This window comes from Ranitomeya variabilis, chromosome 5 (assembly GCF_051348905.1).
Source record: "Ranitomeya variabilis isolate aRanVar5 chromosome 5, aRanVar5.hap1, whole genome shotgun sequence".
Lineage (NCBI taxonomy): Eukaryota > Metazoa > Chordata > Amphibia > Anura > Dendrobatidae > Ranitomeya > Ranitomeya variabilis.
The window spans coordinates 555,011,755-555,033,354 of record NC_135236.1 but is presented as its reverse complement, the minus strand read 5'-3'; the positions used below and the strand labels follow the sequence as shown (position 1 = coordinate 555,033,354).

Sequence of the window (21,600 nt, the reverse complement as noted above, 5' to 3'; positions counted from 1 at the left end):
GGCTGATATTAATGTGTATGGGGGCCTTTAAAGTACTAGGGAAGACCTCACCATAATTTATCAACCTTTTATGGCTCGGATGTTTGTATTCATTGTCATTTTAATTCCTTGTTATAAAGGGTGTGGATGTTATAGTGAACGCAAGCAGCGTAGATGACATAGATCCTTTGGCCATAAATCAGCGTCTCTCCAATGGTTCTGGGCGGCTGGCAAGTCCAGTCCTGCAACGACTGCAACTCCGAGATGAAGGAAGCACGGATCCTGTGGTAAGTGGCCACTGTGTTGAGTATAAAAGCTAAAACTGGCAATTGTGAACAAATTCTAAATCCTGTTTACAATACTATGAGTTAATAATCTGCTCCCATTAGTTAGACATATTATTAGATCACCACTGGATTTTTACAGATTTTTAGCGGTAAATATAACACTTGCAGCATCCAAGAAATGTACGTGTGGGGCATTTTCAAGAGCACTATATTGCTCATGATGCAAGTAATGTAGCATGGTGAAAAAATACTAGTATATGGGGAAATCTAGTATATTTGGTTGATTTAAATAGCATAAATTTTTCACTTACCGTAATTTTTCGTTAATTAAATGGCTGAAAGGGGTATTCGTATCTGCAAGATACTATCCAATATGTAGTAGGTGCTATAAAAATAGAAAATCCCTCCAATTAGAAATTGAGTAGTTCTTCTAATTCGATATGGTGCTTACCTCATGTGCAGGGCATTGCAGGAGCTTGGGTATCCATGGTTACGACCACTCATATTGTGACAATTAGTTGTTATTAATTGTAACCATGGATACCTAAGCTCATGCAATGCCCATGGGGTAAGCGACATAGCGAATCAGAAGAACTCTACTAAATTTCTAATTGGAGGTATTTTCAGATATTATTATTATTACACAGACTACACATTGGTATAGGATCTTAGGGATGGGAAAACCCCTTTAACATTTTATACCTATGGGAAACTTATGTGATAAAATTTAAGCTTGATAAATTTACATCACCTAATTGTAACGTGCACTGGATAAATACTTGGCAATATGCTATACCGCAGATGCGGTAGTGTTTATAGCTAAATATAGTCAACGTTTCAACAGTCCCTCTTTGCAATTTGATAAATGCAGGTACTCCTCATTATGAGATTTTTTTTGTGTGTGTGCTTCACAGGGAACCAACTATCAAAAGACAGACGCAGCAGTGGAAATGAAACGTCTCAACAGGGAACAGTTCTGGGAGCAAGCAAAAGTAAACCTCCTTCTCCCCCATGTCCCACGCCAAACACACCTTGTACTTTATTGGGGTTTTCAAATAATCAAAGTGTATCCCCTATCCCAATAGACATGAGAACACTGATTCCCATGTCCACCATAGGAACCCAAAATGACTGAGCTTCTTCGGCATCTGCTCTATAGACATTGATAGTAGTGGCAGCATACATGCTTTATACTAATGTGGCACACAGAATCACATTCTCGTGACTAGCAGGGGTCCCAGCATTGGGACAACCAATGATCTAATGCTTAATAATCTATCCATTGGATAGGCATTAAAGACGATTTCTATCATCAAAACTAACCTTCACATCTGCCTCAATTTCCTTCTGTTTTGGCATGGTCGCAAGCATTCCATGACATGTCGTTACTACAGGCTGTTTACACTTTCACCATATTTTCATAAAGGCACCAAATTATTTCTGCATCTCGGCTGTTGTGGGTTTTGCCACTAAAATTCTTGGTTTTTGAACGTGTGCTGTACAGAGTAAGTTTCCACCATAAATGTAATGGTTGCTCTCTGCATTTCCCCCCTCCCTTGTCTTTATGGTATTTATACTAATCTAGTGTTGACTCCCTGTCCATGTAATGGCCACATATTTACTCATTAAGAGGCGCCCCTTTCCTTCCGGGTGAATGCTTTGCCATCTTTTTCATGAAAGTATTGGTTACCCAATGACCAGTGATATGTTCTTGTCAGAGAGAAGAGGAGGAAAGGAAGCAGGAAGAGAGGCAGAAGGCTATAGAGGAAAGATTGCGCTTTGAGCAAGAACGCATGGAACAAGAACGAAAAGAGCAAGAGGAGCGTGAGAAACGTTACCAGGAAAGAGAACAGCAAATAGAGGAACACAGGTACCAGCTTCCTTCTAGACAAGTCATTGCATTAGTTTAAAAACAAGTCTTTACAAAAATAAATTAAAAAACAATTATACCTTGTTAGACTTAAAAATATACACATGTGAGATCAGCATAATTTGCCCTTTTTCCATGGCAGGAGGAAACTGCAAAATGAAGAGGAAGAAGAGACAAAGAAAAGATTACAAAGCAACTCCATATTTGTGAGTTAGTTTCAAGTACACAGACCTTTTCTGCCCCCTATATGTAGCCGGCAGTGCTTGATTATTGTTAATAGAACTGTCTGTTTATACCCTGCCAGATGGACCAGAGAGAGGATGACGAGGCAGCAGAACTAAAAAGGACAGAAAGTGAAGTGGAGGTGTGTTTGTTTGTTTTTCTTCAACATATGCCACTATTGTATCTGGTGCAGATAAAAATGTTACTTATCTGTTAAAAGAAGCTTACTGATCCAATACAACAAGCAAATACTTATTCAGGGGTGAAGAACTCTTTTGTCATTGTGACAAGATGTTGAGAGTTCCCCATAAGTATTCTTATAGGACCTTCTGGGGTCACAGCATTGTATTTTTTCAGCCAGACTGCCCCCTTTGAATATTTTTTTTTTTTTTATCATTCGTGATAATGGCATTTGTTATGAAGACCAAATTTACATGGCATCTTGTACCTGTTGGGAAAAAGGCCTTCCACTACTGACAGCTTTCCCTAACACTTTTCTGTAGCATTTTTCCCAATGTTTAGTTCATTTTCTTAACAGATTTGACCCTTTTGTATATGTTAAAGTTCCATAAAATAATACAAAGGTTAAGGTTTATTCTGTTCTATTTTTACAGGAAGCTGCTGCCATAATTGCCCAGCGTACAGAAAACCCCAGGGAATTTTTCAAGCAACAGGAGAAGGCTACAGATGTTAATGTTTCTTTGTTAACTCCTCGGACTGGTATGTCTGGACAAAAAGGGCTAGCTAGAATAAGCATCTTCTTGGCTCCCTTTCTGCAGCAAACTCTTGTCACCATGTTTATGCCTATGGCTGAGGTTCTTAACTGTGCCAGTGTGGCATTAGGGTATGTCTCTAATAGTGTTGCTGTGGATGTCACATTGTAGCCAATTCATTTTGCCTTCAGGCTAATAGGGGAAGTCACACGCTGGTTCTTGAGCCACATGTGGCTCCCTAGCCACTTTTTGGAGACCACAGGCCTATATACTCTAAACAAATAATAAAGGATTGACTGAAATCCGTGATTTGCTTTGTTTAAATAGCACATACATATTCTGCAGCACTTTACAGACATCATCAGCGCTGTCCCCATTGGGTCTCAACAATCTAAATTCCCTATCAGTAAGTCTTTGGAATGTGGGAGGAAACAGAAGTACCTGGAGGGATCCCACTTAAACATGGGGAAAACATACAAACTCCTTGCAGATGTTGTTTTTGGTGGGATTTGAACCCAGGACCCCAGCGCTGCAAAGCAATAATGCTAACCACTGAACCACCGTGCCTTGTATTTCTCCATGTTTAGAGCTGTTTTCAACTCTGTTTTAGTCCATAAGGATTACAAGTGGTGGCTCCTCCACATGTTGGCTCATCTTGACTTGATGTCTCGTTTGAAAGAAATTTTTATCTCCTTGGTGTTTGTCAGGACATTCACATTGTCAAAATAATAATTCTGTTTTTTTCCTTCATTGATTTGTTTTTCTTCACTTACTTGCAGCAGTTAGAAGTTCCTCAGAAGCAGGACCACCTCGTACTCCTGAGAAAGAACGTCGTAATAGCTTAGGTGAAGAGTGGAACAAAGCCCTGAGTTCTGAGCAAACTGTCCAGGATGGTGCATGGGAGCCACAAGGGCTCACCGAAGATGTTTTTATGGAGACAAGAGATGAAGATATTGGATTCCCAGCTGCTCCACAATTGACCGGGAGTGAAGAAGCAGCTGTTATGGAGCTGGGAGAGGTTGACTTGATGTCAGACGCTCCTCCTCCCCCGACACAAGAAGCTCCTAGTCTTCTTGATCTCTGGCAGAATGATGAGCCTCAGGAATCCACCTGGACAGATGGCAATATGATGACATCCCATGAGGACATCCAAACAGAGCAAAAACCTCTTGTGGAAACTGAGGCATGCCCTCCTGTCCTTGAGGATAACCTTCTGAACTTTGAGGAGCTACCACAACCACCTCCTACATTCTGTGATATGGAGGCAGAGGAGGATCCCCAAAGTATCATTCATATTGAGGGTCCTCATCAGATGACTTTGAGCTATCAGCATGCACTGCAAGAAGCTTCTTGTCATCAGCCAGAGCTTACAGACTCTCTTCTCACAAACGGGGAGACCTCCCAAAGAGAAGGAACTCAGGTGTGCCTCAAATTTTAATATGAATGTTAGAATAAAATATTGCCATTTCTCTTCCTTAACAGATAATTTTCCCCTGTTAATGACCCAGGCACAGCTTTGCTTTTTTATATTTCATACAGTTTATAGCAGACTTGCAACATTGTCACATGGTAAATTTGAACCTTGGCCCCGATTGTCGAATCAGTTTGCTTCAGAATTCTGTCGTAAAACTATTTGAAATGTCTCAAAATTAGTTTGGAAAAATTTTTGCAACTTCCAAGTGGGTGGAGCTTTCTGTGGATGATGCATGGTCAAACACGGAAGACAATGTTATCATAATTTATGTCTCAAAAGTAACACAAATTATGATAATCGTCAAAGAAGGCTACTAGAATTAGTAATTGGAGTACATCTCTTACCCTGATACATGACAGGTGGAAGAGGCAACAAATTCATCAAGAGGCGTATGCCTCATAATGAATTTGGCATATCTTTTTACAGCGCCTCTTTCTTCAAAACCGGTGTGCTAAATGCAAATTTTGTTGAATCTGGGTCCAAGTGTTTGACTTCGCCATGATGTGCCCAAGAGGACCTTTCACCAGATTTTCCAGGATGAACTTGACACAGGATTTAATAGTGGCTACAAAGCAGAATAACACGTTTTTTTTACTTTTATTTAGCCTCTTCATTGTAGAGACATTTGCAATGAAAGAGGTGCTGAATACTGTGATTGCCAATACTTATCTCTGCAACGGAGAGGCAAAAAAAGCCTTTTTTTTATTCTGTTCTGCAGCCACTTTTAAATCTTATGTCAAGCTCCACATGAAAAAATTGGTATTATTATTATTATTTATTGTTATAGCGCCATTTATTCCATGGTGCTTTACAAGTGAGGAGGGGTATACATAATAAAAACAAGTACAATAATCTTAAACAATACAAGTCATAACTGGTACAGGAGGAGTGAGGACCCTGCCCGCGAAGGCTCACAATCTACAAGGGATGGGTGAGAATACAGTAGGTGAGGATAGAGCTGATCGTGCAGCGGTTGGTAAAAGATCCTCTTTAACTATTTGAAGGCAGATGGCATCTGAAAAGGTGAGAACTGTCAGGATGGAGGGCTCAGTGATCAAAGTGTCAGATAACCTCATAATAGTCAATGGCTCCATCAAGGCCCTGTTGGGGTTTGCAAAGGAATTATTTTTCTTGGGAATTTCAATTGAACCCCTGGCTGAGTGCACAGCAGAGAGGACTGTATATGTGGGAACCTAGGCTTAGCTTTATGTCTGAACAGTTTTGGTTATTCTTTTGGCTTGTTGTGGTGTTTTTTTTTGTCGTCTTCAGGATATTCAGGTAAAGCTTATTACCTTATCTTATCAATACTTTATGCTGTTCAATTAATGAGCATTCACCATTTTTCTTTTTGTTACAGATAAGCTATTCTCACGTGTCTGGCAGTAGCTTGCGTGTATATTCCCATTGACAATACAAATACACTTTTGTCTCAAGTCATCAAGACGCCGAGTTTTTTCACTGGTCTTGATGAGGGAGTGTGGTGGAGTGCTCCTGATTCATGAACATGTGCTCGCTTCTTCATGAATCTGGAGTGTCTGACAAATGATGGTTGCCTCCGTGTACCATGCCAGAAATCTTACCCCAGTGAGGTTCCCGGAGTGAGATTTCTGATGTATAGAATTAGACAAGCTGTGGCATCATGAATGAGACAAGCTGTGGCTTCAAACTTGTATGAAGACTGCAAAAGCCGCAGAGTTTTGCCAAAATTGTTGTGACTTTTTCTTTCAAAGTTTTTATACCAATTTTTTGGTGTCAAATTTTTTTTTTTAAGTGAATTGGGGCCTTAGTCTGTTTAGACCTATTGATCGGCAATCAGCTATTGTTTACTGGCCTGTTTATATAAGCTGACCAATGTTCTGTCTAAACAGAATGATTATTAAGATCTTTCTGTGCAAATTGACTATCATTTTATCAGCGGCACATACCATGTTTGTCAGGCAATTTGCTGCCAATTTAACAATTTTTTTTTAAGCCGACTTAAAAATCATCACATCTGCCATACAAAGCCTTGTGATCGTTCACCGGGTGTTTGCCTGTCTGTTTAGACCGTCTGATAGCTGGTTGTTGGGAACCAGCATTTTACAGACGCTTATTAACCCGTGTCAAAAATGGACCATAAGAGACCAAACTATGCTTACTTTTCCAATTTACATTGCACTTCAGGTCTAGCGTTGGTCTGTGCTCACCAGGCTTAAATAATGATAAAATGAAAAAAATAGTCAATCGCGCATGTCCAATTTCGGACACCCAATCGTGCTGTCCTCCCTGAGATAAGCCTCTAGCCATCATGTCAGTCAGCAGCTTCTCATAGACAACACAGGAACTTTCAGCTGAGCGAGTTCTCCTGTTTATGGGAATGTCGGCTGAATGATCAGTTGAAGCATTCAGCTGACAGTCATCTGATGTGTATGGCCAGCCTTAGTCTCTCTTCAGTCATAAGGTAGTCAGCAGATGCCACAGTGAAATCTTCTAAGAACAGTGTAATCCCTATGGGTCTCATAGTGTACTGCAGCATATGAGCTATATACTGTATGTATGCGCTCCTGTGTATCAGTTACTACTCTTATACAAATCGATACACCCTACATGTGAGTCATAAAACATTACATATGTGTATATGCACTATAATATATGAATACTAGAAATCATACCAATAGCGTGAATAACAATAAATAAAAAAAAAATAAAGAATATCATTTTATTGACATATATGAATTAAAAACCCTTAAATAAGGGATGGGGAAGGTGGGCCATACACACTGAAAATTCACAATAAAATGTATAGAGTGTGGGTATAATGTAAATAGCAGTATTATATTCCCAGAGTTAAGTTTATAGGTCTGTTTATAAATATGGTAACAGGGTCATTAAAAATACAAATAATTGTCAAACGGATAGGTAAATGGTAAGATAAGAGACCCACAACACTTATCAAAAAGGCAGACATGCCATAGGTCATGTGTGTATGGCACCCTTCCTCATCCCCTATTTCTTAAGTGCTTTTAATTCACATGTATCAATAAAATTATACACTTTTCTTATTTTTATTTTTGTTTAATTTATGATTGTTCACCCTATTGGAAGGATTTGTTATTCATATTGAATCAAACCTTCCAAAATCCACTATTAAAAGGTGTTAAAAAACAACCTTTTTTTAATAAAATTATTATTGTCCATTATATGTTGAAAAATGTGAAGTAATTTTTTAGTGATGAGAGGCCATTACTTTAAATTTTCAATCAAGGATTTTATATATAATTTTTTTTTTTCAATCTTTTGGAATCTGAGTTGTGGCTAGTCAGCGGCTTGGGCTATGTGCACACTAGCAGTTGGCAAACAGTCAACGATAACACTGGGACTTATAGCTGTAGGCTACAAGTCTATTCCACAACCTTCATATAAAATTTCGGGGATGCTTTTTCTGTTGTGATTACATAGTTGTCTAATACATTTCTTGACTTTGCGCTTTCCAGGCAAGTGAAGGCTACTTTAGCCAGTCACAGGATGAAGATTTTGCCCAGAACGATGACATGTCTGCTAAAGCGCCACCTCCAGTGTTCTACAACAAGCCACCAGGTAATTTTCCTGTCCTCAGGCTTTGGAAATAAAAAAATAAAATTAAATAAAATCCCAAGTTTACAGTAGTTCCTCCTGGAGGCAGGGATGGACATATCAATGATGCAACCTGTGCAGCTGCACAGGGGCTCAAGAGGTAACCCCTTGGGCTTCAAAGGGCCTGTATATTGTTCTTGCACAGGGGCCCTTTTCGGTCTGTCTGCCAGTGCCTAGAGGTGTAGGAAATGACATTGTAAACCTCCATTAGTTGTGGAGAAAATGCTGCAAAGAATGCTTGCACAAATATAAGTTAGCTTCTTCTCATCTATTAACAAAAAAGAGATCAATTAAGCAATTCAATATTTGGTGTGGCCACCCTATGAAGGACCTCTGCATGAAGGTTGTTCCAAACTTCTTGGAGAACAAACTACAGATTCTGTGGGTGTAGGATTTTGCAAATCCAAGCAATAACTTTTGGGATAAATATTAAAGGTTTTTTTTCTACTTTTAGAAAAGTGGACACCAAATGTTCCCTGTAATCTAAAATAACAATACCAAATAGTACTCGTGTTCTCCCTATCCAGTGCTGATTTTCCACTTCTGCTTTGGTCCGTGTGTTGACTGCAGTGGTGATGTCATGTTGATGGCTCACATTGCCGCTGCAGCCAATCGCTGAGCTCAGCCTTTTCGCTTGATTGACTGCAGCCTTGTTGTGAGCAGTTGACAAGACATCACCTTGGCAGCCAAAACACTAAGATCAGAGCAGCGGCGGGGAGCAACTGCTTTTGGTGGAGGAGGGCGAGTACCATCTGATTTTCTTGTTTCTCTCTTTTTTTATTATGATTACAATTATATACGATTTAATAACTAAATATATATTTACTTCATTGGAAACAATGGGGGGCCTTAATTTTTAAAACTGGAAAACTCCTTTTAAATGGGGTCTACGACTAGATCTCAATACAAAATGCACACTTTAGTAATTAAATCTGAGATCTGATGAGCCTGGTGTATTTATTTTGAAAATCCATTCCAGCTGTATAATCCTATTTTTTAAAAATTTTCCCAATTACTGTATATATTCTAGTATAAGCAGAGTTTTTCAGCACTTTTTTTTGTGCTGAAAACACCCCCCTCGGCTTTTACTCTAGTGAGGGTCCAGAAGATGGTGGCGGAGCAGCGGGTCACAGGAGGCAGGAGCCAGCCACTGCGGCTAAAGCCTGTGACCGCTGCTATAGGGAAATGAATATTCACTTCGCTGCCAGTGAATATTAATTTCTGTGTAATAGCTTGCATAATGTCAGCCACAGCTGCTGGCTTCCTGCAGCTGCCGGGCGGTCACATGTGCCCGCTACTCAAGAGTTATGAATATTCACTTTTTTCCACTCCCATGGGCGTGGAGAAAAGTGAATATTAATTTCTCTTAAGTAGCGGGTACTGTGATCACACTGAGGCTGACACTGCGTGTGTTACTAAATGGTAATGAATACTCACTGCCCTCCATGCACAGAGTCCCGGCGTGGAGAGCAGCGAGTATTCCGGCAGCCATGCTTTCCTTGAAAGCAGCACATGATGTCACTGCCATGCGCTGCTTACAAGCATAAATTAGTTGCTTGCACTGGAACAAGATGCTGTCAGGGAGCGCAGGAAGGTACCGTATATACTCGAGTATAAGCCGAGATTTTCAGCCCATTTTTTTGGCTTATACTCGAGTCATACCCAGGGGTCGGCAGGGGAGGGGGAGCGGGGGCTGTCTAATTATACTCAGCTGCTCCTGACGCGGTCCCTGCAGGTCCCTGGCTCCCCCGGCAGCTTCTTCCTGTACTGAGCGGTCACATGGTACCGATAGGGGTGGAGCCGCATATTCATTACTGTAATGAGCGGTAACGCTGACCGCTCAGTACAGGAAGAAGCTGGGGCACCGGGGAAGCCAGGGACCTGCTCCTCGTTCCGGCGCCGCTCCGTCTTCTGCTGTGACGTTCAGGTCAGAGGGAGCGGTGAAATGTTAGTGCACGCCTTCTGCCTGAACGACAGTGCAGAAGACGCTGAAGATGGAGTGGCGCCGGAACGAAGTCAGGTGAATATTGAAAGTGCCGGGGGCCTGAGCGACGGAGAGGTGAGTATGTGATTTTTTTTGCAACAGCAAATTGGGCAAGTGTCTGTATGGAGCATCTTATGGGGCCATAACATTTGTGCTGCACTATATGGGGCAAGTGTCTGTATGGGGCCATAATCAACGTTTGTGCAGCACTATATGGGGCAAGTGTCTGTATGGGGCCATAATCAACGTTTGTGCAGCACTATATGGGGCAAGTGTCTGTATGGGGCCATAATCCACGTTTGTGCAGCACTATATGGGGCAAGTGTCTGTATGGGGCCATAATCCACGTTTGTGCAGCACTATATGGGGCAAGTGTCTGTATGGGGCCATAATCAACGTTTGTGCAGCACTATATGGGGCAAGTGTCTGTATGGGGCCATAATCCACGTTTGTGCAGCACTATATGGGGCAAGTGTCTGTATGGGGCCATAATCCACGTTTGTGCAGCACTATATGGGGCAAGTGTCTGTATGGAGCATCTTATGGGGCCATAACGTTTGTGTAGCACTATATGGGGCAAATATCTTTATGGAGCATCTTATGGGGCCATAATCAACATTTGTGCAGCATTATATTGGGCAAATGTGTCTATGGAGCATCTTATTATTAACCTTTATGCAGGATTATATGGGGCATATTTTAATATGGAGCATCTTATGGGGCCATCATAAACTTTATGGAGCATTATATGGGGCTCCTGACTCAATATGGATATTCAAAAACACTTAACCTACTGATGTCTCAATTAATTTTACTTTTATTGGTATCTATTTTTACTTTTGACATTTACCGGTAGCTGCTGCATTTCCCACCCTAGGCTTATACTCGAGTCATTAAGTTTTCCCAGTTTTTTGTGGCAAAATTAGGGGGGTCGGCTTATACTCGAGTATATACGGTAAGTAGGATGTGTTTTTTTTTTCATTTAAATGTTTTTTTTTTATGAGGCCTTGCATACAAGGATAGGTATGAGGAGCCATTCTGACCAGGTTGGGGATGAGGGGCCATTCTGACCAGGAATGGGATTGAGGGGCCACGCAGACCTTAGCGTATCAAGTTCAAATTACTAATAATGACGTACAAACCCATCCATAACCTGTCTCCTCCATATATCTCTAACCTAATCTCCTGATATCTTCCCTCACATAATATCAGGTCCTCCCAAGACCTCCTTCTCTCCTCCACACTTATTTGCTTCTCACCCAACCACCGCCAAAACTTCTCCCGAATATCCCCCATCCATCCCCCAATTAAAAAAAAAAGCAAAAAAAAAACCAACATAATCAGGTTCCTCGCATCATGTTCTCATACACTTTATGCAGTTAATAGCACTATATGTCTGTACTGCTACATACTTAGGCAGTTAACTGGTTCATGCAGCTTTACATGAACACCCGAGCCTTACACTATGGCTGGTCCAAATAACTAAAGCAATTGTTACCATCCACCTCTCGTGTCTCCCCCTTTTCCTCATAGGTTGTAAGCTTGCGAGCAGGGCCCTCATTCCTCCTGGTATCTGTTTTGAACTGTGATTTCTGTTATGCTGTAATGTCTATTGTCTGTACAAGTCCCCTCTATAAGTTGTAAAGCGCTGCGGAATATGTTGGCGCTATATAAATAAAATTATTATTATTATTATTATCCTCTGGAATTCTGTGCCCCGACTTGTCCGACTATCAACCACATTCTGATCCTTCAGACAAAACCTGAAAACCCATCTCTTCAAGAAAGCCTACAGCCTGCAATGTCCCCACTGCCTCCTCACCACCACCAGAGCTGCTGCAACCCTCCAACCTACTGTCTCCTTCCCCACCATCCTGTAGAATGTAAGCCCGCAAGGTCCTCGCCCCTCTGTATCAGTCTGTCATGGTTAGTTTGCTTACTGTAAGTGATGTCTGTAATATGTATGTAACCCCTTCTCATGTACAGCACCATGGAATCAATGGTGCTATATAAATAATAACAACAACAATGAGGGCCCATGCAGACCAGGATAGGGATGAGGGCCAATGTATACCCAGCTTATACTTGAGTCAGTAAGTTTTCCCATTTTTTTTGTGGTAGGATTGGGTGCCTCGGCTTATACTCAGGTCGGCTTATTCTCGAGTATATATGGTAATTATATTGATATTAAATTGTTCATTATTTAGAGCTGATTTTAATATGCGGATTGTGCAGCTCCTCTGCCATGGATTTTCAAATTACGTAGGTCTCCTTTGATCTATAAACTCTCTATAATAATGTGTGCAGTTTTTATTGACAAATCTAGTAACAAAAATGCTTTAAAACAATTTTTTTAAAACATTACTTTTTAACATTTCTTCATAAAATGTACAATTTTAACTTTATTTGTAAATTTTAATACACAAACAGCCAGTATTAAACAGGTCACACGTGTTTTGAAATTGTTATACATGAAAAATACACGAATAAGACACAATATATTTAACCTTTTTATTGAGGGCCATTGTAACATTTCAGAGATCGATACTAGACCCTTGAAGACAAGGTATTTAAAGGGCCACTGTCACCCCCTCCAGCCGTTATAAACTAAAAGAGCCACCTTGTGCAGCAGTAATGCTGCATTCTAACAAAGTGGCTCTTTTAGTTTTTGGTTCAAGTATTCCCAAAATAAAGCGTTTTGAAACTTATCCAAAATACCTGTCTTTAGCCAGGGAGGCGGGTCCTCACTCCCCAGCTTGAACCGCTACTCTGCCGTCACTCCAATCTTCAGGGGCTTTCGGCGCCGCCCCCTCCCTTACCGCGTCTGTATACTGTATTCAGCTGATCGTGCCTCCTCATACAGTACACAGTACAGTGTACAGTACAGTATACAGACGCTGTAAGGCGGGGGACCTGGGTGACAGGCTGGCACACGCAGTGCGCATGCCCAGGAATCCTAGCCCCGCACTGTGCATAATGCATAACACACTGCGGGGCGGGGATTCCCAAGGTGGGTGGCCGCAATGCCCGCACAGGCGCAGTCTGCAAGCCTGGCTGGGACGTCAGACGGCCAGAGCTTAAACACCGCACAGGCGCCGGTTTTGAAGCGAAAAAAGCACGGAGGGGGCGGCGCCGAAAGCCCCTGAAGATTTGAGTGACGGCAGAGTAGCGGTTCAAGCTGGGGAGTGAGGACCCGCCTCCCTGGCTAAAGACAGGTATTTTGGATAAGTTTCAAAACGCTTTATTTTGGGAATACTTGAACCAAAAACTAAAAGAGCCACCTTGTTAGAATGCAGCATTACTGCTGCACAAGGTGGCTCTTTTAGTTTATAACGGCTGGAGGGGGTGACAGTGGCCCTTTAAAGATATTTAGAAATCTCAACCACATGAAACCTAAACTAATGATCACTCAAACCAGTCACTCACCCATAAATATCACCACACACCTGCCTCCGTGCTTTCCTTTCCCATGATCTTATCATGCATGAACCGCCCCAAACAAGACGCGCGTAAGGACTAATGATAATTTTATTCGACAAAGTTCTTACAGAGCTGTCACAGATGTTGCCAGCAACCTATACCAAACTTTCCCATATTATTATTTATTATTATAGCGCCATTTATTCCATGGCGCTTTACTTGTGAGGAGGGGTATACATAATAAAAACAAGTACAATAATCTTAAAAAATACAAGTCATAACTGGTACAGGAGGAGAGAGGACCCTGCCCGCGAGGGCTCACAGTCTACAAGGGATGGGTGTGGATACAGTAGGTGAGGATAGAGCTGGTCGTGCAGCGGTTTGGTCGATCGGTGGTTACTGCAGGTTGTAGGCTTATTAATAAGCATATTTCCTGTTAATAGAAGATTCAGTCATTTGGATTCAGCTACTCTATACATATGTTCCAATGAGAATTATTCTGAGTATTTCTAGAATAGCAGGTCATAACCAACTTCTTGGCAGAGAAAAGTAGAAATTAACAAAAACTTTTAAAGCAATTTATCAGCAGATTTTTGCTGTGTAATCTGAATACTGCAGGAAATGGAGGCTGGAATACAGATTTCAATGATGTCACTTTTTTGGCTGTGTGCTGTTGTTTACTTATAATGAAGGTTTCATCACCTGGGAATTATCACTGTTGGACTAGGTGCCCCTGTGCCTCCTGGTCTGACGCAGTCCCCTCTTGTGATTAGCAGCTTACTAGCAATAGACAATGTACACAGAAAGCTGTGGTGTAGGCGTGGCAATTTTCTCAGCTCTGCTTCTAAGAACTCTGTGTCACAACTACTACACCCAGTAAACTAAGTGATACATGGTTGGTGTCAGGCTCACTTGCCCTATATTATGCTGCTCCGATTAAATAGCCAAAACCTGCTGACAGATTCACTTTAAAGGAGTGTTACCCATATTTGAGACAAAATCCTATGAAATTCAAATTGTGCTTACATAAATGAGTACCTCCGACCAGACGGGAAGAATCCGAGGGCATGACCAGATGGAATGTAAAAAGGTCCACCCACTGCTATGCAGATAAAATCTATAGTTCTTTGTTATTTTTTTTAAAGGGAATCTGTCACCCCAAAAATCGTATATGAGATAAGGCCACCGGCATCAAGGGCTTATCTACAGCATTCTGTAGATAAGCCCCCGATGTATCCTGAAAGGTAAGAAAATCAGGTTATATTATACTCACCCAGAGGCAGATCCGCTGCGGTCTGGTCCAATGGGCGTCGCGGTCCCGGGCCTCTCTGACCTTTCCTGGCGCCTGCACACTGCAGTACTTTGCTCTGCCCTCAACAGGGCAAATCAGTACGCCTGCGCCGGAGCCACGGGAGTAAGACAAGAAGAGGACGTCATCGTATGAAGATGGGAGGCGCCGGACCCGGACCGCGATGCCCATCGGACCGGATCTGGACCGCCCCTGGGTGAGTATAATCTAACCTGTTTTTCTTACCTTTCAGGATACATGGGGGGCTTATCTACAGCATTACATAATACTGTAGAGGAGCCCCTGATGCCGGTGGCCTTAGCTCATATACGATTTTTGGGGTGACAGATTCCCTTTAAGAAGAGTGTGATACCCCCCCTGATAATAATGGAAGATTTAAGGTTTTCATCCCTTGTAAATCTTGTGCGTTATGAAATGTATGGTGTTTATTGATCGTGTTCTTATTCTTTGCAGAGATTGACATCACCTGTTGGGACTCTGACCCGGTCATGGAAGAAGAGGAAGAAGATGAAGAAGGAGGCGGCTTTGGTGAAAGTGCTTAGTAATCCATTCTCCACTTTACAAGTGCTGACACACGTGACTAAAATATGTGACACAGCCGTTTAACAGCAAAGTATTGTAGTAATGGCTGAGGTTTCTGCTCTTGCTGGAGCCATGCTAGTAAGACCCTGACTGCTTCTCCCCTCTTGTAATGCCACTATTTAGGGGAGGGGGAGCAGGAGCCAGGCTGTCTTTTACTTCTCCACCTTTCAATTATTCTTTTCTATATATTCTAATGAGCCAGACATACCCTCTGGCATCTCCCTGCTTTACTCGACCCGATTTATGGGGATTGCTATGAACCCCTATAGGTTGAGCAGAACTTGTGCATCGGATCCAGGAGTGGCAACTTAGCCACTGGTGCCCTCAGTGTTATTAGCTGACTTTATTTTTTTTTTTTGACCAGCCCGTGCCGACTGCCTTTTGCATTCGGACTGAAGGATGCAGAGAGGATTTCTTGTTGTAGTTTTATCTTTGTAACTTGTTCCTGCAGCTTTTTGAGGAGACAAAATAGAAACTTATGGCAATAATTAACCCTTAATACCCCTGCACAATCCCACAGGGCAGGGGGGCATATTTTCCACTGTAGCATCCCCCCTTCCTTCATATTATTCATTTGCTCTGTGCTCCTATTTATTCCCTGGATGCGGGGGTGCCATGCCTTGTTCTTGGATCATAAGCTCCTGCTGGTAGGTTAGTGAAGAGGGAGGGAAGTTGTGCACACAGATGCTTTTTTTTCTGTTGACCACCTCTTTGACTTATTGCGCCTTCTCATTTCATAACCTACAGCAAAGCTTCATTTTCTTTTTCATGTTTAGTAATGTTCTGAAAGCACAACACTGTACAGACTGTGCTCGTGTGTTAATAAAGGAGTCTGGATCCAAATCGGGACTACTGTGGTTATTTTGTAGAGTGGATACTGTGGCCTCGATTCATCTAAAAAATAAAGTAAAAAATGCCTCGGAATCGGCTGACCATCTCTTGTGCTTGATCGCCTTCCAATTCTGCACTGACAGACGATGAGGAGGAGGAATTATGGATCAACAAGTTTGAATTCGAATGCCCAATCCTTTTGTTCTCCAGGAGATAAGCCGTTGCCAGAGGCTTTTCCTCCTCTCCCCATCAAGAACACATGAATTGCCTTTCTAGAGTTTATGAGAACCTTAACAAATCTGTAATCTGCTTTCATGCCACTTCTGTTTCCAAACACTTTGCAGCCACTTGTCTTTTCTCCTTTGCATTTCTCTTAAAATCGATGTGTTAAGACAGTAAAATCAGATTAACCTCCCTAACCTACCTACCTTCAAAAAAACATCACTGTATATGCAACCTAATTCCAAGGCTTATCTGTATACTGTAGTACTAAACTATGCGTTATCTTGGTCCATTTACTGGGTTTCTTGTATCCTCAATATCTTCAAACATCTTCACTGTTGCCAATAGTTTCCTACTTTCTCAGAGTGTCGGTGAGTCTCAAAGTTTAGGGACAAACTTTCACAATTCCAGTGGAGCAGGCAAGTGGTGTTGCAAACCTGGCTGCATTTGTATTTATATTTCTCCTATACATCTCAGTGGATTTAGGAAAACACGTTGTCAGCAGGCTATAGGGACATAGCCAGTACTGGTGGTTAAAGGGGTAGTATCATGAGCAAAGTACATTTTAATTAACCACTTCACCCCCGAGCCTGTGTTCACCTTCCCGACCAGGCCAATTTTTACAATTCTGACCACTGTCACTTTGTGGTAATAACTCTGGAATGCTTCAATGAATCCCACTAATTCTGAGTCTTTTTTTCAGGACATATTGCACTTCATGATAGTGGTAAAATTTGTTCAATACGATTTGCGTGTATTTGTGAGAAAAAATAAATATTTGAAAAATTTTGCAATTTTCAAATTTTTGATTGTTGTGCCATTAAACCAGAGAGTTATATCACACAAGATAGTTAATAAATAACATTTCCCACATTTTGTACTTTACATCAGCACAATTTTCGAAGCATAATTTTTTTTGCTAGGAAGTTATAAGGGTTAAAAGTTGACCAGCGATTTCTCATTTTCCAACAAAATTTACAAATCCATTTTTTTAGGGACCACATCACATTTGATGTTACTTTAGGGGACCTTTGACAGAAAATACCCAGAAGTGACACCATTCTAAAAACTGAACCTCTCAAAGTCTTCTATACCACATTCAAGAAGTTTAACCCTTCAGATTCTTCACAGGAATAGATGTAATGTGGAAAGAAAAAAATGACCATTTGACCTTTTTTTTTTTTTTTTTTTCCTCCACAAAATTTAACTTTTAGCCCCCAATATTTTTTTTTCACAAGGGTAACAAGTGAAAATAAACCCCAAAATTGTTTTGCAATTTCTCTCGAGTATGTCGAAAACCCATATGTGGGGGAAAACTACTGTTTGGATGCAGGGCTTACAATAGAAGGAGCAAAGTTTGTCTTTTTGAGTGCAAAAATTGTCTGGAATCAAGAGGGGACCCCATGTAATGTTTGGAGAGCCTCTGTTGTGCCTGAACAGTAGAAAACCTCCAAAAGTGATCCCATTTTGGAAGCTAAACCCCTCAAGTAGTGTATCTAGATGTATGGTGAGCACCTTGAACCCCAAAGCGCTTCTCAGAAGTTTATAATGTAGAGCCGTGAAAATAAAAAGTCATATTTTTCACACACAAATGTATTTAGCCCCAAATTTTTCATTTTCTTATTTTGGCACGCGATAGGGTGCAGAAGGGCAGGAGTGCCATTTGACTTTTTGAAAGCAAAATTTGCTGGAATAATTAGCGGATGTCATTTTTTGAGAGACCATGATGTGTCTAAACAGTGGAAACCCCGCACAAGTGAACACATTTTGGAAACTAGACCCCTCAAGCAATGTATCTAGATGTGTGGTGAGCACCTTGAACCCCCATGTGCTACACAGAAGTTTATAACATTGAACTGTGAAAATTAAAAACATTTTCCCTCAAAAATATTGGCTTTGCCCCAAATATTTCATTTTCACAAGGGTAATAGGAGCAAAAGGGACCATAGAATTTCTTGTGCAATGTCTCCTGAGTACATTGATACTGCATACGTGAGCAAAAACAAACTACCGTATATACTCGAGTATAAGCTGAGATTTTCAGCCCAAAAAAATGGGCTTAAAGTGCCCCCCTCGACTTGTACTCGAGTCATGGTCGGCGGGGGGAGGGTCAGTGGGTGAGGGGGAGCGACGACTGTCGCATACTCACCTGCTCCTGGCGCTCCTGACGCGGTCCCTGCATGTCCCATGGTCTCCGGTACCGGCACCTTCTTCCTCTGTTCAGTGGTCACGTGATACCGCTCATTAAAGTAATGAATATGGACTCCACTCCCATAGGGGTGGAGCCGCATATTCATTCCTGTAATGAGTGGTACCAGTGACCGCTGACACAGGAAGAAGCTGCCACGCCCAGAGACCATCTGTCCGGGAGAAGCAGGGACCGCGCCGGGAGCAGGTGAGTATTTCATATTCACCTGTCCCTTGTTCCAGAGTCAGCGCTGCTCAGTCGTCCGTGCGTCCTCTGCAGTGACTGTTCAGGTCAGAGGGCGCAATGACGTATTAGTGTGCGTGCCGCCCTCTGCCTGAACAGTCAGTGCGGAGAGATGGGACGCTGAGGAGCAGCGACGAGAGGGGAGTATGTCATTTTTTTATTTTTTTATTGCAGCATTATATGTGGCACATTGTTATATGGAGCATCTATGGGGCCATAATGAACTGCTTGGAGCATTAAAAGGGGGAATATTTGTATATGGAGCATCTTATGGGGCCATCATGAAATGTATGGACCATTATATGGGGCTCCTGATTCAGTACGGAAAATCAAAAACATGTAACCTACTAATGTCTCAATTTTATTTTATTGGTATCTATTTTTATTTTTGAAATTTACCAGTAGCTGCTGCATTTCCCACCCTAGGCTTATACTCGAGTCATTAAGTTTTCCCAGGTTTTTGTGGCAAAATTAGGGGGGTCGGCTTATACTCAGGTTGGCTCATACTCGAGTATATATGGTACTTTTGAGGCACAGTGCAAAGCTCAGAAGAGATGGAGTCATATTGGTGTTCATATTTTGCTGGAATTGTTTGAGGGTGCCATGTCACATTGGCAGATCCCATGAGGTGGCAGATCAGCAGACCCCCCCACACACACTTCTCAATGAATTAATCTGGGAGTGCAGTGAGCATGTTGACTCCACATGTGCCTCAGAGAAATTTATTCCATTGGGCGGTAAAGAAAGAATAATTAAATTTTTACCGCAAAAAAGTTTTAGCCCCAAACTTTTAATTTTTATAAGGGCTAATAGGAAAAAAATGAACCTGTTTGTTGTGCAATTTATCCTGATTGTGCCAATACCTTACACGTAATTGGGAACTGCTTTTTAGTGCAAAACTCGGAAGGGAAGGAGCGCCATAATTTAATGCAGGTTTTACTGTTAGGCCAGAGTTACATTAGCGTATCACATCCGATGCGAGAGCTAATGCTAATGACCCTCTGCTCTTGCTTTGCTGCGAGTGTAAGCCAAGTGTCAGTGCTCTGATCCTCTAGCATCAAAGAATCAGGTGTGGAGGAGACAGAAATTTCTCCATCTCCTCCATTGCCGATGATTGCAGGAATCAAGTTCATTGTGATTTTTTTCACAGGCCAAATTAAATGCCATTGAGAACACAAGCATAGGATTAAATTGGTACGAATGCAATCCGATTTTTAATCAGATTGCATTCATCTGATTTAATCCCAAGTGGGAGCTAGCCCTTATGGTTTGTGGCTGCCATGACCTACTGGGAGAGCCCATGAGGTGCCAGAACAGCAGAGCCCTCCATAAGTGACCCCATTTTACAAACTACACCTCTCAATGAACTCATCTAGGGGTGCAGTGATCATATTGACACCACAGGTGTCACAGAATTTTATACCATTGGGCAGTGAAAAAAAAATTACATTTTTACCACAAAAAGTTTATTTTATCCCAGATTTTACATTTTCACACTGGAAAATGTGTAAAAATAGCACCATAACTTGTTCCACAATTTCTGCTTAACATGGAAATACTCCGTGTCTGTATAGTACTGCTTGGCCATACTGTGAGACTCTGGAGGGATGGAGCGCTATTTGCCTCCTGGAGCGCAGATTTTCCTAGAATAGTTTGCGGACTCCACATATAGAGCCCCTAATTGCTAGAAGTGCCAAATCCCCCCCCCCAAGTGGCTTTGTTTTAGAAATTATACTTCTTTGGGAATTTATCTACAGATGTGGGTGACTATTTTGACTCCATGGGTGTTTTCCAGAAAAAAGCAGCAGTGGATGTTGCGGAGTGAAAATTGCAAATCTTCTATTGTAGTGCCCAGTAAGCTGTATTGCCCAGTACATTATTACCTAGCTCATTGCTACTGAAATGACAAACATGTGGACACTAAATGTGGTTTAAGCATACTGGGCCTCAGAAGGGAGGGGGGTATTTGGACTTTGGGAGTGCAGAATTCGCTGGATTTCTTTTTTTGGGCGGGAGAACCATAGGGCTTTTCCAGAGCCTTTGTACTAACAGTAATGTGGAAGCCACCTATATTTCAGATGACAGACGGGAATGGGGACGTGCTTTATTTCTGGATTGAGTTGAAGCTTTTATTGGGAACATTTTGCATATCGTAACATAACAGGATCATATTTATGCTGCGAAATCTGAGTGACGTGATTCAGATGAAACCACCGAGGGATCCATTCTATATAATGAGGCAGCAGAGTTATTCTGGACTCCTTCGAGACTCTGTTCAGCGGTATCCTATATTTCACAGGTGCAGAAAACTGTGTCCGACATCACTTTTATGCATTTGTAATAAGACTGACACCGCCAGATCATAGGCCAGACTGTGTCCGCAGTGTCTCCAAGTGCCTCATTATAGGGAATCTTCCATCGGGGGTTCCATCTGAAACACGTATTTCAGAGATTTACATGAAAACCTTGGTGTAAGCGCTCAGCCTAGAGCGCAGGATTAATGTGAGCCGAGACTTACTGCGATCTTTGGGAGGCAGAATGAACAAATTTACAGATCAAGAATTTTTTTATATCCTAACAAACATTGGATAAATGTAGGCTCAGCAAATTACAAAACAGCATTATATGCAGATGGTCTCCTTTTGTAAGTATCACAGCCCCAAA

The 21,600-nt window shown here is 41.7% G+C and overlaps 1 protein-coding gene across 2 annotated transcripts in view; it reads left to right on the top strand.

Annotated features, from left to right (window-relative positions):
* Window positions 1-16,295, top strand: part of DBN1 (drebrin 1) — a 114,654-nt gene extending 98,359 nt beyond the window's left edge. The window contains exons 5-13 of one of the 2 annotated variants that reach the window (XM_077265922.1): window positions 120-266; window positions 1,181-1,258; window positions 1,985-2,136; window positions 2,279-2,342; window positions 2,441-2,500; window positions 2,973-3,078; window positions 3,851-4,491; window positions 8,019-8,121; window positions 15,324-16,295. In XM_077265922.1, coding sequence (XP_077122037.1) covers window positions 120-266; window positions 1,181-1,258; window positions 1,985-2,136; window positions 2,279-2,342; window positions 2,441-2,500; window positions 2,973-3,078; window positions 3,851-4,491; window positions 8,019-8,121; window positions 15,324-15,412 — 1,440 coding nt within the window. In that variant the 3' untranslated portion in view covers window positions 15,413-16,295. Of the gene's footprint in view, window positions 1-119; window positions 267-1,180; window positions 1,259-1,984; window positions 2,137-2,278; window positions 2,343-2,416; window positions 2,501-2,972; window positions 3,079-3,850; window positions 4,492-8,018; window positions 8,122-15,323 lie in introns of both variants that reach the window. The other variant, XM_077265921.1, reaches the window with a different exon arrangement.
* Window positions 16,296-21,600: the final 5,305 nt, after the last annotated feature.